Consider the following 22,552-nt stretch of genomic DNA (forward strand, 5'->3'; position numbering starts at 1 on the left):
CAAAGGTAAACAAAAATTCTTAATAAATTGGAAGAGAGTGAAAATTGCCTGGGGCCCATTACCAAAGAAAGGGTGCAATATATCTAGCCAGAATGTGCACTTCTAAAGCACTAAGCTTGCCAATTAGAATACAGAAATGACAACAGCTACAGGCATTAAAGCCTTTGCCTTTGTTACTGCATGAAACAAATGCTTGAGCAAACTACACGTCTTGCCTTTGTGCTTCTGCCTATAAACTCTGACTTTGTACCCACCTTCCTGCTTCACAGAGTACTTTTTGACATTTATTATTAACAATAAATGTTAAGAAAAAGGAAATTAGCAGTCACATTGATTCGGTAAAGCAGCATGAGCATATTTAATAGCCCAAGCCTTTAACCTTATTCAAATAGATTCAATTTCTCTGAAGTCTGGTTTCTTTAATTATACAAAAAAATCTAAAAATAATTTTTATGTTGTCAGATACTGATTGTGTTGGACACATTTCCATTCATCTGCTTACGGCAATATTTATTTTCTCTCCATCAGTTAACATCAAAACCATATTACCTCATCACCACCACTCATCATCACAATGGGAAAAAACCACTACTCTTCTGTATCATTTTGTGCTTAGATGGGTCCAGTTAAAGCCATGAGACACTCTTTGCTTGGTATGTATAATTAATATGTATAAATACTTTGCTTGCACCTAATATCTAATTATGATAAACTATGTATTCCATTTTTGGTCAATGTCCTCCCTTCTCTAAATCTTCTCTGGGTTAGGGAGATAACTTAAAAAATGGAGAGAATTAGTAGATTGAGTATCACTGAAAGGGGGATTTCTTAAGGGGAGACAAAAATAAAGGAGAGAAGCCAGATGAAGCTCTTACACCATTAACACACAGAAAGAGATAAAAATCTGTTGAAGAGGAAAAAAAGGAATAAAATGTATGAAAATCACAGTACATATAAGAAAATGAAAGCTGTGAATCATGTTGCCCTTCCCTGCCTCTACAGAGGATAACTTCCACTGATGTTCCCTGTTTCCTCACACAAGCTCATTTGGGAAATCTGGCATGTACCTTGTCTCAGAAACCCGATATTTAAGGTAAGAAGTCATATGATTAATGAGCTCTAACAAAGGAGTAGGACAAAAAATTATGTCAAGATGTTAAGCACAGGGGAAGGGATGAGAAATCAAAGGATGCTTCCAGATATATTTAGGAAGATAAAAAATACATCCTCTATTAAACAGAAGGATGCATCTCAGAAAAATGATAAAAAGTAGGTTTTCTAGCCCCCAGAGAGAGAGAAGAAAAATATTGTATAATTTTAGGAGGATTATGGTTCACTAGAGACATTCATGAATGTAATGAGCTAAAGAAGGGGTAAGGCTGCTTAAATTTATCTATACAACGGATTGTGATACACTTGATAAAACAATTGTGTCGGTCTCCTTTTTACTTAAAATTAACCTTACAACTCTGAACCTCAGTAAGTTGTTAAGTACTAAACATCATCTCATGCTCTGTCACATAACTCTGATTGTTTCAGAAAGCTGGAAATCACCTGACATTTACCTTCTGTAGCTCCAGCGCTAGAATTGCAGAAATGCAATTAGGAAAACCCAGGTACTCATAACAGAAAAGGTCAGCAATGAGCAAGCTAAACCTGATAACATGCCTAATGTGCTGCCAAACATAACAGAATGCCTCCCTGATAATGAATGATTTTACAGACTGCCAGGAAGTTGATGCAAGATAATCAGATCACCAGGGGACACACCACTGTGCAAGACTGGGAACAGTGAAATATTCTTTGATAGAGTTCTATTGCAGAGCCACCACTGATGGAAAAAGATCCCCCATTATAAAAGGACATATTTTCAGAAATAATGACATAAATAAATTGGGCAGAAAACACAAATGACAGAAGTTTCAACACATGGTAAGTGCAGAAGCTGTTACCTCATCAAAGGCAGAGCACTTTGTGCCTGCAGCCAACAACCACCACACCACTGCCTCTGGGATGCAAAAGACATTTTTTCTTTTCCTCTTCTTGTAGCAGACAATGTAAATAGAGGTTAGAGGGTTTAGTTTTCCTGTTTGTCTTTAACACAGAAATACTCACGCAGCAGTACAGGCTCTGTGTTCCTCATGCAAAGATCTCCTCCTTATTTGTGTCACTAATCCTACATAAACTAATGATGAACTTTAAGAAAAATGAAAAGTAATCTAAGTGTTTCTTTTGATAAATGATGTTTCATCAACAGTGCCAATAAATATCTCATTATTGAAAACAGCACTTACTAGAAGTTTTATGCCAAATACCTAGAGGCAAGTAAACCTATCGTGAAAAAGGTTTCTGATACCTTACAACCACCAAGGAAATGTATACTTGCTGTAACTGAGTTCATCATGAGCTAATAAAATCTACATAATTCTCTTGTCTATTTAAAGACTGAAATTTGCATTAGATTTTTTCATTTTATTTTGGCATAGATATAAGAAATTGCACTTAAAAAAATAGAGGGAATAAAGTACCATCATGAGCTAAAATGGAGGTTCTGCCTCTATATTCTCTTATATTAAAATTCAAATTATGGAAATCATAACCTTCCAGAAAGTACCTGTGGTAAGAGAACATCTTGTTTTGAGACTCCTAGATCGGAATTGACAAGCTGTATTAAAGACAAATGCTAATTTTATATAACAGTTTCCCCTTCAGCTGAGTTATATCAATCTATTTCATTATCAATGTGGAAGGCAGCTAGTTTTTTCACATGACACATACTGTTTCTTAATTTATAAGGGGAAAAAAAAGACCAACTGTAATTTAATGTGACCTTTCCTATTTTTCCATTTTATTGGAAGTAGAATAACACATTTAGGACATGACACAGTTTTGAGGTCTGACTCTAATGATGGGCCAGGTGATACCAGCTAACTTGTATGACCTGAATTTTCTCAGTAGCAGGCTGTAACTTGTGTGAAGTATCCAATGTCCTGTCTTTGGTGGTCTATAAAAAGCTAAGCAGAAAACCTCAAGCACACATCTGTCTGTTATTTCTCTTCATATAACCTTTTGTAACCAGCTTTATCTGAACACCTGGGCCTGAGGCAAGTATTTATGAAACAGTACCCACACACTGCAAAACATTTTTACAGGTGCTTACTTAGCAAAAAAGTTGACAGCAGAAGTGAATATATTTTGGTCAAACTGTGAGAAAAGAGACATGCCAATAAAAGAAAGACAACAGGCTCCCCACAACTAGACGATAGCATCAATAAAAGTGCAATTACACTTCCAAATTTTCTTGCTATTCTTTCCATAATGATCATAGGAACCTGATTGTATCAGCTGGAAATGTTAAATATGCAGAGAATGCACTAAGGAGAGCACACTCACCATGTACTATCAGGACATATTCTGTGCTGTTTCGGCCAATGGGATTTTTTGCTTCACATCGATATGTGCCATTGTCTGTTTTGTTTAGGAAGCTGATGCTTAGAACCCTGCCATTGACAACCATTCTCTCTGGATCTGGTAGTTCTCCACCGTCCTTTGTCCACAGAACTGGTTCTGGCCTGTTGGATCAAAGTGTGGCATTTATTTAGACACATGAAACAAGTGTATGCAACATGTACATCAGAAATAACACCATCAGCAACTTACGAACAGTCACCTACCACCCCAAGAATATTTGAATTACTGGATCTAATGAACCATCACTGTGACAACCTTACCATCCTGGATGTGAACTGCTAAAGAAAGTGAAAGAACGAGCAGAGAAATAAGAAAGAAGATAAATAAAAAAGGAAGCAGAATGGTACTGCAACAGGCCAAGATCTTTCCTAAATTAAAAAAATAGCTCTTGTAAGGTTTCAGGGACCACAGGTGCTTGGCAAGGTAAATGCAAATAGGATGATTTGGGTGTAAGTGGTTTGAAAATGGATTCTTAAATTACTTAGACCATTCATATTCACGAGTGAACTTGAATGCACTGAGTAATTTGCCTGAACCAGGTGTATCAGTTCCAATGTAGCACGTGTTGCACACAACCTAAACTTGTTTCTTTTGCTGCATTGTGTCACAGCCCACCCCTTTTCCCACCTTTTCTTCATCCTTCCCTTAAATAATTCCTTGTTCCACATGTTATCACGAGCAATGTAAAATTTAACTTGAAATCCCGGATTTTCTTCTTTTGCGAAGCCTTTCCTCTTTTGCCTGATGCACTCACATCAAACAGGCCAAGGGCAATGCCCTGGCAGTGATGAACCCCTAGGCAAGGTAAGGGCACCACAAAGAAGGGAACTGGCAGTCCTGAAGGTTCACACACATCTTCCCTCTGGCAAGGCATACCTAACTCCTTCCTAGAGACTCTCAAGAAGCTCCACAGCCCATGAGATGTGCCCCACAGCCAGCACGATGTATTTATTACCCACACAGAGCCTTTACTTGCCTGTAACAAGGTATACTTTCAAATTTACATGAGGGAAATCACCAAGACAGGACTGTAACTGGGAATGAAAGGTTGGTTTACTGAATCTGGTCTATGTAAGGAGCAGACAGAGCATCTCAGACCCTTTTACACCAATCACTTCAGCAGGATATTCACAGCCTGGGGATTCCACGCTACCTTGCTTGTAGCTTTGTGCAGTCTAAGCCACATATCAATCTCATATCCAAACATGCCAGTTGTGTGACTCAGTAATAAACCAAAATATAATACACTGTTATAAAATTAGCAGTTGCCAGGTTAGTCACTAGTCGCACTCCAGAAACACTTAATTTCACTAATTTAAAACAGGTGCTTAAGGCCTATTAGATATAAGTGCTAAGAAAAAGAATTAAAGCTAAATACTTCAGGAGAAACATTTAGCCAAAATGTGGCCTCATAAAAATAAAAATAGCTCTAATGGCTGTAATGACATTATTTTCTTTTGAGTTAAGCAACACATGTAAATAGAGGGAATTTTTCTGAAATGCACTTACTTCCACAAAATTCAAATTAGTCTTTAAAGAAAAATATTTATTCTGAAATATTATAAATTTACACTCATTTTAGTAATATTTTGGATGACACCCTGTTAAAGTGTTGTTGAACGTAGTACTTGGCTGTACTCCAAAGTTTTGATTTTTTCCCAAAAAATCAGATGCTCAGAGAATGAAAGCAAGAATTAAGACCTGATAGGGTGATGTGTCTTATTTATGTCTTAACATAAATATGTCTTAATCCTCTTCCTAAGCTCATTTTTATGAGCTGGTATCCATGCACACATGATACACAATGTGCGCACTTTCTTTCTGTTTAATGCAAGCAGGGAATCCAGATGTCCACGCTGGTGTAGAAGCATTGCCCTACAGAGTTCCCAGCATTAAGCTGTGATTTGCTGTGATATTTTAAGGTGGATTTGTTCAATTTTCCAGCCAACTCCGCATTGTTTCCCATTTACCAACTTACTGTGGATCTGCAATCCCAGGAGTGGGGACTCTGAACCACTTCAGCTACAATGTGCACCATTACCTGCATAAATGGCGTGTTAAAGCAACTTCTGTGCAGCGGTAATTTATGGAACTTAGGTTTTAAATTGAAACTAGATGGCATATCCTAGGGGAAAACCTATAGGATAACAAATAAGTATGAAATGGAGCAGTAGATATAAATTATTCAGGGAGCTCTGTCACATTGTAATACACCAACTCTAGTCTTATACACAGCTGTGGTTGCAAAATAATGTGTGGCAGAAAATCCAGGGCTTAGAGAGAGGCAGATTTGCATTCTCTGGTTGTTGGGGAAGCTGCTAATCCAGAGTGAATATTCAGCCATCCTGTGCTGTATTTGTGGCAGCAGCAGAACAATCCCAGGGCAGCAGACCCAGAGCCAACATATCCTGGTGGCCGGGCACAGCTCTCCCTCCACCTCACCACTGCCTAAAGCAGCAATTCTGTCACAGCCACGGAATGAAATTCTGCCTGCACTGCTGGGAAGCTTTGAGACACTTGGTCTACACAATTCACTGGTTCGGCAGAAGCGGGCTAAGAACATGAGACATGCCCCTGCACCCAGGGCATCACGCTGCCGTGGTCAGCAGCAGCAGGATGGCTTTTTAAGGGAAGCATGGGAGTACATCCATTTTCTGCTGTCCATTCCTCCTGCACTCTGCCAGCAACAGCAATCATCCTGTCAGGGGTGCTGCAGGCCACATCTTGTGCTCTCTTTTGTATCCCATTCATAGGCACAGGTCTAAATAATATCAAGACCAATATCTTTTGGAATCTGCTTATGATGTCCATGAACTATACCTCCTGTAGCAACTAATTCTGGAAGGTCCCTACCTGCCATGCAAAATGGTATTTGCTTTATCTTTCACTCATCTCCTGGAAGTGGCAATGAATATTGCAGGACATGGTAAATAGCACTCCTTCCCAATATAACCTTATTGTAAGTTATGACAACCTAGAACTTAGCAGGCCTGTCCCTCCCCTTTTTTCTCTGTTTGTTAGAATTTGAGAATCTCACCTTTGTGTTTGTTAGAATCTCACCTGTTTGTTAGAATCTCACCTTCTGAGATTATCAGATGGGGAGAAAAAAAAAAAAAAAAAAAAACCTACACAAAAAAAGGGGAAAGGAATCTTAACTTTAGAGCACATTGGGTATTCTTTCATAATTGCCTTAGTACCTTCATTGTCCAAAGCTGAAACCCTGAAACAGCTTTCCTTCTCTGTCACAAGGCACAGACAAGTGTGAGTTCCCCACAGTTTATCCTACTGAAACCCTTCCACAGGTGAAGACCCAGACAGAGGTTCTTGCTCTTACTCAACATTTTGAAAGGGATACTTATGTTTGACATGATAAAACACCTGGCAAATATGTACACTCCTAATATTGCACATTTTTCTCTATTGCATACGTCTCTAACATTGCAGAATTAAGGTATTTTTAAATACTAATGACTTGTCACAACATTGTCAATTCCTATTTGAACTGGAACAAACAGGGAACAAACAGTACCTTCCATTTGTGCATTCAGTGAAAGCCTTAGAAAAAGGAACTGGTTTTCAGTACAGAAATCTGAGTTTGGTAACTGTCTTCATGTTAGCCTCAAAACCTGACATAGGACCAACATAATTTGGTACTCTTTTCCAGTCAGAATGAAATGGGATTAAAATGAAGGTATAAAACATTAGTGTGAAGTTCCACAGTGATTCATGTTTTTTATTGTGGTACTTTTCAAGTAACTAAAAGAAATGGTAAATACAGCAAAGCTATTTTTCTGGCCTTGAGAGTAGAAAACCTTTTCTTTCAAAACAAGTCAGAGAGAAAGGTAGGGGCAAACTGAAACATGTTGGAAAAAAATAAATTAAAAACCACACTCTTGATTAGAAAACAACACCTAGGTACTGCCTTACCTTTTCAAGAAGTGTTTACATAATATAAAAGTCAACAATTATATTTGTCTACATTTATATATATATATATATTTTTAGCTAAGATCTTTGAAATTACACAGGAGTATTTTAACACAACATTGGCAATTTTCTGTCCCTTTCTCCACCCTTAACCTTAAGGACAGTGATGTTTCAGTGTTTTCTTATAATCCTTCTCTCTAGTGATATCTTTATATATAACTGTAATAGTCAACTTACCCTCCATTTAAAAATTATATATATATATATATATTTATATGTTTTATATCTATATATATATAGCTATATGTTTTCTTTTTGAACAAAGTGAATTTAGGCAATGCAACCCATTTTCACTTGAAACTTTTTGGCTCTATGCATTTTTGTTGCCCTTTTTAAATTTTTGTGCACAAAAATTTCATGTACAATGTATTCTTCAATGAGTCCTTAGTAAACAACACTTGGACAATTTACTGGTCCATTATAATAGCAGAGAATAACTTTTTCATTTCCATAAGATCACACTCCAAAAATCCCATGACCAACCAAAACAAGAACAACAAAAAAACCCCCAAAAAACCAAAGCCACCTTTTTACATGTCCAGTCTCACTGGGGATATTATCACACAACTGGGTATCCAGGCATGCTGTAAAAATTTTGTAGCAAATTTGGGTAAAAATAAAGATAGAAGAAGAAGAATTTGAGGAACACCAATGAGATAAATATAAATTCATATTTTTGAGTAGGGCCCTCTCCAACAATACCTTTTAGTTCTTCAAACAGGGGCACTCTTGTATTCACTGAAGTCCATAAAAAACATAATCTAGTGGATATGCTCAAATGAGTAGTGGAAAAGGTGCCGCAAGATTTAGCAGAGTGTTTCTTATTGAAAACCTGGTGCAATGTTAAAAATCATCTAAGGGAATGATTGCTTCATTAATTTGAAACTTATAGCTCTTTTGTATCAAGAAATTGGATTTTTTAGCTTTGTCAGTTAATCACCCACTTGAAAGTCTAAACCTTGGGGGAACCTCTTGTTTATATAAAGTCTCAGTCTGAGGAGTCATATTGGAATGAACTGGTTTGGGAGCATTTCATCTATCAAAAACATCAATATCCACAGTCTCTAGCCTTTCATAAAAGGCTTGGATAGATAGATTTTATTTTATGAGATAACACTCTGTGATTTTCTAGTTCTGAAAAACCCAAGTAACCTTCACAGAGTGTTTTTCTCAGCAGTAGAATTAGTAAAGAATGTCGAAAGTATCTTTCATAAAGTTCTCTTATTTTTTGAGAAAGAAGCTTTGAACATCTGAGTTGATTATTATATTTGCCTCTGCTTTTCTTTTTTAAGCATTCTCAGCAGACATAATATAGTCTAAAAATATTTTAATGTCCTATACCAATGCTTTCTAAATGGTCAAGAATTTAATTACCCAAATGTGTTAAAAAATTAGGTGTCAACTATATAGAAACATACATTTCAACTTTTTATATCATAAAAATTTGACAGGAATTTACAGCTATAAAGACAACAAGAACAACAAGAAGTTTTGGAAGCAGCTGCAGTGTATTATGGGGAAAAGGTGCTCAAATAATAAACATAAAGAGGTAAACAAATCTCAAATGGTGCTAATATTCATCATTCACAGGGAAAAAAAAGAGAATACTAAAAAGAAAAAAAGAAAAAGATAGCAGAAGAGGAAAGCAAGAAGGCAAGCAAAGAAACCAAACCAGCTAAAAACCAAAGACTCTTCATTCCTTACCTTTTTTCCAAGATAGATAAAGCCTTTGCTTTGTTCATCACAACTTTACTTAGGTGACAAACCTCCCTGCCTGTGCCTTACTTTGGATAAATCAGGCAGTCCTCTCACCCTCGCTGGATTACAGGTGCAAACCATGCTGATATGACAAACTAAATTTGCAGCTGAAAGCCCTTATCCCTCAGCAGACTATTACAGCAACTGATTAAAGTGCATCACAAATCTTTTCAAAGCAAAGATATTTATTCTTCTACACAAAGTATATCATGTTAGAGGGTAAAAGACTAAGTTTTCATATTCATATTTCCTCCTATCTGCACTCAAATATTTCCTTGCAATTGGTATTAAGGTTCATTTCAGGTCTAAAACCTGAAAGTTGCCTGTGGGAAGCTGACTGTTCTCTTTCTGAATTAACTCTCCTTTTTTTTTTTTTTTTTTTTATTTACCCCCCTTTTTTTTTTTTTTTTTTTTTTTTTTTTTGTATTTCCTCTCATCAGACTGATAATTCAGTTCCTTTTATCCTCCAGGACCCTTAGAGTCTAGGGCACACCTTGACCTAAGGCTTTCCACCTTTAACACAACTGTGCAATGCTGCTGCTCTCTGTCTGGAGAGATTTTCCCACCTGATCATCAAGCCATTATAATTGTAACTTCTTTGAAGTTACTTAACTCTAGTTTTTCCCTTTGTGCATATCATGTACCCCCTCCTCACCCCCTCCCCAAAAACACCTCCATTTCCTTTGTTAGTCATTTTCAAGAAGCCAAGACAATATCAGACCAAAATTCTGAAAAGTGCCTAATCCACATATATATGTGTAGCTGCTTACCTAATTCTAGTATTATTCACAATCTCCTCAGAGAAGTACAAAAACCCTGCTGTGAATAACATTTTGGGGAATGGCTTTCTCATAGTTACAACACAGATCAACAAGAGAACTTATGTGAAATCAGAAGACAACTTATCGGTGAATTGCACCAGAAATATTCCTTGTATTCTACTATTCTAAGCAGCAGGGAGGCTAGAAATGGACAAAAAGATTATCTAAAAAGAAAAAAAGAAAAAACAACAAAAAACAAACCCAACAAGAGTTTGTGAGGGAGATGCCATAGGAAGGAGTTGCCATCCTATAACCTGCCCTTCTGGTATTTCACACAAATCTCTCCCACATTTTCATGCACTACACCTGCTGTCAAACTTCTGGTGTCTCATTTCATCCCCCCTCCATTATTTTTTTTTTTTTTTTAATTTCTCTGATCTGACCAACTTCCCAAATAACAGATTGGGCATTTGTGCTCCATTATTACTTCTGCAGACATTTCTGCACAAGGCAAGCAGTTGTATCCATGAAAAGAAAAATTTGTTGAACAAATTAATTTATGCTTCCCATCAATTATGAATCTAGAAGCAAAAAATGGAGGAGGAAGAGGTTGCCATATTTCCAAATGTTCAAGGCCAGGCCACCACTTAGGAGCAAATAGAACTGAAGACTACTTTTAAACTTATGTTTACCATAAAGAAGATGGGTAATCCTCTTTTAAAGACACCATCAGGTCAGGAAATAGGCACTGACTTTTTTTTTTTGTCCCCTCACAATAAATCTGAAAAAACCCCGGACAGTTCAATGCATTTTTAGCAGTTCAAATCAAAATGACAAGTATTTTGGGACACTTTCAGTAGCCAGCTAATAACCACAATTTTTAAAATATATATTTTAAAGTCTGAGGCTCAAAACACCTTAAGTTCAGAGGAAACACTATAACCTCTACAGTTTGTGAACAGCTTTAATAAGCAGCCTGCTTTAAAAAACAATGGTATGTATGGCTATACTGATCATTTTATGTCACCAGTTTATAAATAATTTATATTCCTTTTAAATTTTAACTAGAAAAAAAGAAAAGTCCTCCACAGAAGTATAACATGTCTTACAAAAAGATTCCTGAGGCTAAAAAGGCAGAAGGAGAGGTGAAAGCCAGTACAGCAGCAGAAAAGACAAAAAAAACCAAAAAAAACCAAACCAAAACAAACAAACAAAAAAAAAAAAACAAAACAAAAAACCTAACAAACAAAAACAACAAAACAAAACAACCAAAAAAAAACCAAAAGCAAAAACCAAGCAAACAAAAAAACCTTTATCACATTAAACAATCTTATGTCGTAAATCCTGCCTCACTTGCTGGGGAGTGGAGGCCTTGCAGGAGTGATGGCCACTGTGAGCTAACTGGCAAAATCTCAAGGACAAAGCAGTAAGCAACACTTCACAGGAAACACCTGCAGGTTGGCCTGCACTCAGCCACAGATTAGATAAGGTGTTTTCCAATTTCTATAAAGCAGCAAGGATGCTGGTTTTGTATCAGAATTCTTGTACTGAAGGCTGATATGGGCATAATGCACGATGCTGCACCTGTTCAGGGGGATGCACGATGCATTATCTGCCATGCCATCCTTCAGCAGCTCTCACAGGCAATGGATAAGACACGCCTAATGACATATCAGTAATTAAAGCCTTGTTTTCAGGAGACTGTGTAAGAAAGAAAGGGGATAGAAACCTCTAGAAGGTGCATCTCCCTTATTGCTGCAGTAGGGGAAGGCAGCAGAGAACTGTGAAGCTGCCCCTTCATCCGGAGAATGGAAATCCAGCAGATCCAAGTACCAAACTGATGGCCAGGCAATCTCGCACAGGGAAAGAAGTGAGGTGCACTCACAGAAAAACAATGATGCCTTGAAAGCTTCTTTAAAATTCTGGAGCTGAAAGTACTTTGGATCAGCACCGGAGCACGTCAATAATATACGCCCTTCCACTGTTCTGTCTGGGACTGGTGCCATATATTGATGTGCAAATTGCAAAGACAAATCCCTTTCAGTCTCATAAGCTAAGACCTACACTCTCAGATAAGAGCAGGGAAGGGAAGAGAGGAGAGACTATATACAGATAAGTGAATATTAAAGAACAATTGTCAAACCTTCCTTAAATATTTTACCACTGCTCCTAAAGGTTTTTTCTTTCCTGTCAGAGTACAACCGAAATGATAAATAGCATGTAACAATTTTATTCACATGAAAAATTGTTGATTAAATATTGAAATCTCAATAGCCTGGTTTCACTATAATTCTAGCTCGATATGTTTCTAATTATGTAGTCAGTATTCAAACAGCTAAATCTTTGGGCTTCCTATGCTGCTGTTTACACCTTGTTGATTCCTGCTTAACCTTTTAGAGCTATTGAGGAATTAGTAGATTATTCTTTTTCATCAGTTATAAGAACAAAGGATGATGGAAACTGCCATGGATTAAAAGGACAATATCTGGAAAAAAATGTATTTCAAAGACATGCAAATGTCAGCAGTATTAAGATAATATGGTGCTCAAGTGGATGCATCAGAATGGCTGCTGAAAATTACTGGGATTAACCAGGAACTATGTTCTTAATGTTAATGAAGTACTGCTGAGGATAGGAATGCTGCAGAAAAGCATAATGATAGGATGTGCACACCTTAGTTACTATGCATGTCATAGAACAGAAGAAAATAACATCTTCTCATCTGGCACATCCTCAGACCTGTTTCTAACACCGTGTCTCCTCACAGCAGTTTATAAGCATGTTGCATCCCCAGCCAGGGGAGAAAGCACTGAGGAAAATAATGATTTATCAGGTATAAAAGAGAAAAAATAGCAGAAAGACCTTCAACAGCACTGATTTTAAGTGCTTTACATTTTCATGTTACAGGATTAAGGTACATTTTCTAAAGATAGCCTGGTTTACATAGGCTATGATGAAGTGCCACATAGAGATAATGGCTGGGACTGCAAAAAACAAGAAACAGGCAGTAACTGCTATCACACCACATTTTCAGGTCCTTTTTCATTATGTCTGTTGTCATATCCCCAATGCCAGTTGAGGTCTGAAGGGTGCATCATGGAATTAATGAGCAAATATTATTATGAGGGGGTTTTTTCCCCTTTGACAAGTCCGGATTTTCAACTGCTTAGATATTTCAGGCTGCCACACTGATGGATGTTCACATGCCTAATTTGCACTGTTTTGAATTTGCCTTCACTATGTCCCAACATTCACAAGAAACTTCGTCTCTGTTATTACAATAAGCTGAGAAATCCCATCTAAGAAACGCCAGCTGCGTTTTCTGAGTTAAGGTCAAATGCTTGCTGGCACAAGAATCAAAGAGGAAAATGAAGAGTGGCTGATTCATTTCTGCTTTTTCTATTAAGTAAACAGTTGAAAATCTCATTCACAGTTATTTGCTTGTCCAAATACTACTTGTTTGAAATCATTTGCTGTTGATGTAAGACACAGTCAAGGAGAAGCCTCATTAAACTAAAATTCTTTCCTGCGCTTGAGGTGCAGTGACAACACCCAGAGAGCTGATAAAAGCACCAGTGCTGCATCTTGGATGACAAGCAAGGACTTCAGTACCAACCCTCATTAACCAAGGTATGCACTTATTGACTTTCAATGAATGTAAGAACATCATGAATCTGGGAGATGAAGCAAAATATCTTCTTTTCACCAGATAAGAAACCATTAATAACTAGCCACAGCAATGACATTTCTAAGATCTTCTGTTGAATTGTGTCTTCTCAGCAAGTAAATATTTGTTGCTATATACAAGTTTATAGGAGCACCATAGGAATGAAAATGCACCATAAAATTTTTGTACCTCAGTTATTTTTTCACCATTGTTAAAAAAAGCTGATGTTGAAGCACACTGTATTCAACCATAATGAATAATAAAATGTTTTATGCTTTCAAGATAATATAACAATATCCTAACAATAATACACTGTGAACTTACAAGTATTTGTATTTCAGATCTAAGTTTTACAGCATGGTTTGTGTCAATTTCTTTTGCATTTAAAAGTAACTTCTGAAATGGTAATACAATAAAGGGAAAAAGAGACAAACATTATTTACTTAGAGAAGTTTGTTTTCTTTTCCCCAATGTGTTATTATCTCCAGACAGAGGGGAGTGCTTTAGTTCACACAAACTTCTCTCACACAGAAAATTATTCATTAGTACCTTCACGGTAATAATTTTAGCACTGTAAAGGAGATATCCTCAAGCTCTCCATGGGCTCCAGCTCCATTAGCATCTAGTCCCAGCAAGCCACAACAGCCTATGTTCAGTGCTTAGCAGAGAAGGAGCAGCTGCACCAAGTCAGACAAAAAGTTCAGCTAGCCCAGTCCTTATCTCCAACACCAGGGATAAGTAGACGTCTAGGGAACAGGCCAAGCACAGATCTCAGGCACTTCTGATCCCAAGCACAGTTTAAAAATACTCTGCAAACCTTAAGGACTTGCCTTTTCATGAACTTAGGCAGTTTTCCCTTGAATTACTGCAAATTTTCGCCATCTGTCATATCCATCAACAACAAATTCCCAAAGTTCACCAGTCATGTTATGAAATATTATGTTCTTTCTCAGCAACAAAGCTAGTTCTTATTAGTTTGACTTAGTCTTATTTGTAGAGAGAATGAACTAGCAGTCCTTAACAACTAGCTCTGTACCATCTGCAATTTTGGAAACACCAGCAATGTTTCCCTTCTATACCAAGTAGGCTACTACATGCTGTATTTTATGTGTTCTTCAAGGATTGTTTAAAAAATGTTTATAAAGTAGACTTTTCCCTCTGCAAAAGGAATTTACACCCCATGAAATGTTTTGGTTTTTTTTTTTTTTTTTTTTTTTTAAATTCAGATGTCTGCTAATTCTAGTCCTTTTTATAAATTTTAGTATCTGAGATGTCAGTTCTACAGATTCTGGGATCTCTCCTGAAGCTCTGTTGTCCTGATCTAGCCAGGTGTTGTTAAGTCACAGTTCATAATTCATCAGTCTCATCCTTGAATTCCCTTGGAATGCTGGGGTAAAACCTTCTGGTCCTGCTGACTTCCTACTGCTTATTTTGCCTGTTTGTTCCACAACCACCTCCACAGCCCATTTAAATCTTGCTGGTGAGCACCTGAGAAAAGAGGGAATCACTCTTTAATGTACCCAGTTTCCTCTGCCACAGAAAACATGGACGTAGCAAATCCATCTGACTTCTCTGTAAACCTTGATTCTCAGTTAAAAATGTACTGACAAACTTTCCATTATTTAATTAAAAAAAAACAAACAACCCAAACTTTCATTTTCAAGTTTCTTTTCTAGTTATTCCTTTAATATTGTGGTTTTTTGGTGGTTTGGCTTACTGAATTTTTATATTTAATCTGCCAAGATCTAAGAATCTTCTTTTCCTTTGGAAAACAATTTCAGCTTTTCAAATTATAGCTTTTGCCCTTATTATTACTTTGATTTCTCTTCTGTTTAGCCTCACCAACTTCTTCTTCTCAAGGAATTCTGCTAGGTGATATGTATTGACCCTGTGGTACTAAACTCTATTTTTATTTTTCTAACATAGTCCTCAGGCTGCCTGGAAAGATTTAATTCTCTTAGTTGCCCCTTTATAACTCCTTCTTAACAAGATTCTTCATTATTATGTAGTTCCCCTTTTTGATGTTGATTACCATATAATTGCCCAAACTTTATTTTTTGCCTCTAGGTGCAAAGAGCAAATAAACAATTTTAAAGTACAAGCTGAATGAAGATGACGCTAAGAGCTCCCTCAGTCTGTGCCACCCTTTGGAAGATTCTAGAAATTGTGTATACAAGGTAGAAAGTTAGGTTGGGGATATTTGAGAGCAATAAAAAGTAAAAACAAAACAAACCAACAAAAAAAAAAACCAAACCCCCCCACAAACAAACAAACAAATCCAACAAAAAAATCATAATCAAAAAGCGATAGTAAATAGAAACACTGATCTGTGTTCCTTACCTCCCTCCTACCACAGGGTATCACAGTCCCTCCCACCAGCACTTCTTAACCCCTGGTAAACCTTTACAATTCCATCTTAAAGTGATCAAACCAGTGTTCCTAAGCAGGAATAAACAAAAGCAATGGGAAGAGGTGATCCAGGTGCAGGAGCAGGGGTTGTCCTGCAGCCCCTGGAGGAAAATACTCTGGAGCAGCATACTCCTGTGCAAGACTGCGAATCTCAGACTCTTCTGAGTCTTTCCTCAGCTCTTAAATAATGTAAGTTTTGGAAACGTGGTACTTAGAATAATATGGATGTGGAAATTTTTAACCAGCCAAACTTAGGTCTGAGAAATCTCCAAGATCGTCCTTGCAATGCAAAGACTAGCTCAGCCAAACAATGAATAATTTGTTACACTAATAACAAATTAACACAATCTATTACTTCTCTTCTGTGTTTACTGTCATGCCTGTCAGAACCACTACCCCATTTATTTTGTGATCTCCATTTTTTCTGAGGTTCTGCTCATCAAAGAGCAGAGTTAAGCTCCTCTAGGATGGTGCTTTACCCTGCTATCTTACACCACATACATGTTCTCAAGGTATTCTGCTGCTGTAAATGTGGGGTAAAAATGTAGATATTCAATGAACAGGTGCTCCCCATGACATTGGGTGTTCTTCATAACATCTGCTACACAGATTCCTGAATTGTGAAACATAATCAGTATAACCAGCATGACTTACACTGAAAAAGTTATACTAAGGTGCCTTTTTGTGTTCTAGTGGTAGTGGTTGATTCAAAGACTCGATAATTTTATGTGCAACTGTAACTAAACACTTGTCTACAGAATCTAGGTATCTAGAAGGTCGAATGTCACGCCCTTTTCCAAAACTTCTTTCTCATGTTTCAACTTGCAGTCTAGTACTTACTTAGAATTACCTGCTCTGTATTTCAATTTTATCTATTATTCTATCCCACAGGCCTTTTTTATTTTAGCATGTGTTTCCACCTGAGAGCAAGGAAAAGAATTATTTCAAAAGCCATACACATGCAAAATGGATTTAACGAGCACTAAAAATGCTGCGTGCAGTTGTTTTTCATACTGTACTTTCTGCACTTTTATGGGTAAACACGGCAAAAAAGGGATGCTTAAAAAAGAGGAAAAGCAATTATTGAATTGAGCCTATTAGGCAATGTGATCATTTTACAGAACACTAAAGGGGAAGTTCTTAAGCACTGCAGGAGGCTTTATTGTAAAGTGTAATTTTCAGACAGCCACTAATGCTCCCACCTGCTTCTTTTTTGTGTCACACTTTTTATAACACCAATTTCCCTGCTTTCTGCAAAATACTGGGAAAAGAAAAATTACAAAAAAAGTGTAGAATGTCCCAGCTGTGAAAAGAAGATACAAACTCCCAGAAGGACAGGATGTTTAATACAAAATGAAATTTAATCTATTGAATATACATACTGTATCTCAGCAAAAAATGTTACCTGCTTCATAATATGTTATCTACTACATCATGGTATAATTCTACAGTGGAGGCGTAATGTCAATGAAATATTGGTGTAGAAAGTCTCAAGCTGAATATTTACACAATCCTTTAAAATAATTGCTTTTAGCTGTGAAGACAAACTACCTATCTGGAAAGTTTCACCAAGCAGATTTTTTCCTACAATTCATATGATATTCTTCATAATATTTTAGAACATTTTATTGAAAATGATCACTCATTAAAGAGAGCATATTATAGATGTGCACTAAATCAAGGCAGGAGATATCACTAGCATAAACTCCTTCAAAATGACAATAATTCAAAAATTGGTCAACATTTCTCTGTGGTTGACAATAACCACAGGAAACACAGTGATTAACATCAGCTGACATGGGATGTATCACATCAGATCTAATTAACAGGAGGCTGGAATTGAGTTAACAACCATCTACTCAAACAGAGAAAACTCCTTTTGGAGAAGTAGAAGCTCACACTTCTTCAAACAGGAAAAAAAAAAAAAAAAAACCAGACAGCCTAAATGGGATAAAGATATAGAGATGAAAAAGCAATGTTTAAAAAAAAAAAAAGACAAAGTAAGAACATTTCAAGAAACTATAACAAGGGCGAAGAGACAGGCAGGACAGAGATACCAGCGGTATTTGCAGAAGACAGGCTCTATCTAACTGCTGAACAAGCCACATTCAAAGAAAGACAACTTGGAATGGACAGAGAGCAAGACAAAAGACAGGACTAGGAGAGCCTGAGCTGTCCTGACAGCTGTTCCCAGTGACAGGGAACACAGGGCTGAGAACTGTGAGGAGGGTTTCTTACCCTTCTTCAAGTCTGTATCCACAGATACATCGCCCTGTCCTGTATATGTAGGCATTTATTCAAGCATATATTTACAGAACCTTGCCCAAAGCTGTGTGTGAAATGTGTCCCTGGAAACTTCACTGTAAACTCAGAGCATTCAGAAGGCATAAATCAGACAAAGAGATTTCAGCTAACCCTAATTCTGGGATCAAGGCAAGCAGAGAACATCAGGGAGGCTCCTGGTTAGTTAAATGCACAGTATTTTGTTCAGAACCATCCACCATTCTGCTAGGACAAAGATTTAAACAAAAAGCAGTGAAACTCCAGTACCTAGCACCTAATTTCCCCCCCCCCCCTTTTTTCCCCCCACTTAGATGATTTCACTTGTAGTTGGTCCTTTCTAGAGAAACCAGAGACTTACAATTCAGGATTTCTTATGTACAAATGTGTGTAAAGCTTAAGGAGAAATACTTGGATACCACATTCATGTTTTACAAGAGTAATATTTCATCGTGGGTATGGACAAATCCATCCAATTTTCCAAATTATTAGTATTTATTGATACTGCCTGAGCTTCCAGTTGGAGTTGTGGATTCATTCTGCACAGTGATTTATAAACACAGAAACATGGATGTTTTTGCAGATTCATTATGATAATTCATATAGGCAGAATTGATACCAGCATTCCTTTCTAGGAATGCTAGGTACTCATGGCACAAACCCAGAGAGCAGTGAATAAAATCTGTGTGGAAAATGAGATTATTTCTTACAGAACCTCCATCTCACCTGCCGAGAAGCCAGGAAGTACATCATATCAAAGCAGGACAGAAAAAACTGTCCATGGACAAAAGGCTGGCCATTAGACTAATGACTCAGAGGCTAAACCTGCCATTAGGATGCAGTTTCCAAGCAATATTGGCAAACTGCTCACACAAAACGTTAATGGCTGAATGTCAAGTGGGTTTCTGCAATTTTCTGCCCCAGATTCTGATTTCAATCTCGAGCACGGGTTTGTAGGAGTGCTAAGAACTCACTGTTACAACTCAAACCAAGGATGAGCTGTGTCCTGAGTGGGATGTTGTGTCACTCCAAAATACTCTTGGGAAAATAGGTACTGTGATCAATGTTAGACATGAAATACTCACCACCTATTTGTCAATTTTGAACTTAGGACTTTTTGCTGCTTCAGTTCCCAGCTGTAAATTTGAGGCAAGTGAATAATCTAATCATGCAAAGGTGTGGTAAAAAAATAAACATTTAAATATTTGCTAAGTTCTTAGATACTATGGGAAATAAAAAAATAAAAAACAAACAAAACCCAAAATAATATGACCAGTATGAAGGAACACTAATTCTCTTCTCTGAGGGTATACATCAAATAAGACATACAGATCATTCTTAGCTAAACTACCATTCATAATTACTGTTTCACTGAAGGAGTCAAGAATCCTCTGCCACAGTTTTCAGGAAGAAAATCATTATCATGTTTGGTTTTGGTTGTTCTTTTCTCTATAACTTTCATGAGCTCACGAATAATGTTATTCTAATGAAGGATACGTATGTGAGATTTCTGAAATTATACAAAGAAAATCAGGAAATTCAAATGTGTCCCTCCTAGTATTTCTCAAAAATGCCTTCCTTAGGTTCGGATGTCTTTCCACTTGGAATTAGTTTGAACTAAGGCAAGTATTCAGAGGAAGGAAGAGATTTTCTCCTCTTTTCTTCACAATACCTTTCATCCTTAAGCCTGTGACAAAATGATTCATGAGATAAATTTTTCTATAATTTTTTCAGCCACAAAACATGTGAAAACTCTGCAGAGATGGCAGGATCTGTAGGTGATGAAGACAGTGCATGCTTACTGTGACTCTAGCAAGTCTTTGGTGACAGTCTCCAGTACATTCACTGTACCTAGGCTGGGATGTCACTGTCACCTGGGTGTTTCTACCACTCCATGGGTGAAAAACTGGCTGGACCATTGATGGAGCTGAAGAAACACTCTATCCAGGGGATGGTCAAAAGCAGATTTCTTCAGGAGTCTATTCTGGTCCTGTTTAACTCTCTAATACCAAAGGCCTGGTGAAATGTGTTCCTTAAGCTGCAGTCATTCATCTGAGGGCAGGCCACTGTCCAGGGGGGTTTCTGTGGCCTGGAGGAATGGGCCAACAGGTTCCTCATGGGAGGCAGGGAACTTCAGCAAGGATATAAAATCCTACATCTAAGCTGAGAAGAACCTGGAAGTCGTGGCTAACAGACTGGCTAGAGCCAGTTGAGTCCAGGCTCTGCTGGTTTCAGGTTTGGATATGAGTTAATTCCCTTCACTGGCTTTCCTCTGTCTCACCTAGAGCCCTGCCAGGTCCTTCTCAAATGAATCAGCCACTCTCTCTCTCTGGGTTCCCTGGGTGGTGTGTGTTTCCTGTTATCATTAGTATTTGTTTTCACCAACCTTTGCAAAATGTTTGTCTCACTCAAGGGAAGTCTTCTTTAAACAGATGCTGGAAAAGCCAGGACACTGTGTGGAGATACCACACACATCATTTACCATTACTTTATAACCCAAAACTGGCTCTTTTGTGTGCACTCATTATTAAAAGTGAACACCTGAACACTTTTTCTTACATTAAAATGTTTATTTGTCCATACTTTATACTGCTCTGTACACATTAGTGGTTGGTTTTGGTTGTGCTTTTCTCTACAACTTTCATGAGCTCACGAATAATGTTATTCTAATGAAGGATACCTATGTGAGTTTTCTGAAATAAAAATCTTCCCTATTTATCTCAAACAAGGCCAAATATTCACTTTACATTTGTCAACCAACTGTACTGTGATTCCCCTGAGCTGCATGGAATGGAAAGACATTTCTCTAAAGCACACAGGAGACAGCTAACTTTTTCTTTGTTTCCTGTGCCCTAATTATTCCATTATATTTTGACGTCCTTTCTCCTGAAATGACACTGACTTAAAAAACTCACATATTTCATGCATGCTTTGATGAGAGTACTGACTAAGAATACTAAATATTGAACCTTTCTTTCATTATGGGTCAGTTTCTGAATTTACTTTTGTGGCAGTTTTGGGTCACTAGACTACATTGTTAAGACACAACAGCGTATAGAAGTTACAGCTTGCAATAAGAAAACATTGGCTTTTATAAAATTTTGTAAGCAAGGATGACTGTAAATGATCATTTTGTTCTTTACTTTCTATATTTTTTTACATCTACCTCATGTTTATATTAAAATACTCAAAATACTGTCAGGCAATATGATTTCAGAAGAGTCTAGACATTACATAAAAAGGATGTCTAGGATTTCTGAAGTTTAATTACATTTCCTTCTTTGGAAAATAAACAAAGTCTTGATAAAACTATATTATGCTAAAAGATGAAATAAATTAAGATGCAACAACACCTTTCATATATATTAGGCAAGCTCATTGATTAAAATATTACAGACTGACAGCTGTCCAAGGATCCAGCCAAAAACACTGGAAAAAAAAAGCAGTGCTAAGAATTAAGAAAGGAAGAGATTCAATTTGGTTTGAAACTGCACAACAGTACCTCCAAAAAAAGGAATGCTGTTGAATAGTCATACCAAGCGTCTTGACTTCAGTTATGCAGAAAAATGACTAAATACATTTTTACCTGTAATTTGGAGAAAAAAAGCCCAAACCACAATAACCTTGGACATCAATATTATCAAAACTGTCAACAGTGTGAAGAAACCAGTGGCTGAGTCTTGCAACAGGAAGCTGAACACAAATACACACATATTCAAAGTTTCCCAAAAGTAAACTCTTATTTTTTTATGCCAACTTGGCATTTATCAATTGGACAAAATCCTCACAAATGCTATATCTCAAGATCCCTTGCAATATTACACATAATAGGGTATACTCCTGGAGTGAGTCATGTTTATTTGTAGTAAACGGATGAATATATTTCATTTTTTTCCTTCGCATCAACAGAAAAATTTAATTGAAAATGTCACAGATTTATTCATACACTATTCCAAACACCAGCCCTCTGCTGCTGTTTCTTAGAGCTGGTGCCTGAAGTGCTACACAACTGGGTCAGAACATCACCAAATCCATGTGGCCTGCCTCTGCAAAAGCATCACAGAACAGGCAGGAAGCCTGGCCTGCTCTTTTTATTGGTATCATCCCACTTGGAGAGCAGCAACACAGTGGTTACCCAAAAGAAGGTCATTTTCAGCTCCTGCCTCAAAGCAACAGAAATTAGCACAGGGCCTGACTGGAGCTAGAGCCATCCTCATCC

At 37.2% G+C, this 22,552-nt stretch overlaps 1 protein-coding gene across 1 annotated transcript in view; it reads right to left on the reverse strand.

Annotated features, from left to right (window-relative positions):
• CADM2 (cell adhesion molecule 2) overlaps positions 1-22,552 on the reverse strand; it is a 575,572-nt gene that overhangs the window by 59,657 nt on the left and 493,363 nt on the right. Inside the window, exon 8 of the mRNA XM_041420933.1 lies at positions 3,394-3,572. Within this exon, the coding sequence (XP_041276867.1) occupies positions 3,394-3,572 (179 nt within the window). The remainder of the gene's footprint in view (positions 1-3,393; positions 3,573-22,552) is intronic.

The sequence above is a fragment of the Onychostruthus taczanowskii genome, unplaced genomic scaffold, assembly GCF_017590055.1.
Source record: "Onychostruthus taczanowskii isolate IOZ18803 unplaced genomic scaffold, ASM1759005v1 scaffold67, whole genome shotgun sequence".
Taxonomy (NCBI): Eukaryota; Metazoa; Chordata; class Aves; order Passeriformes; family Passeridae; genus Onychostruthus; species Onychostruthus taczanowskii.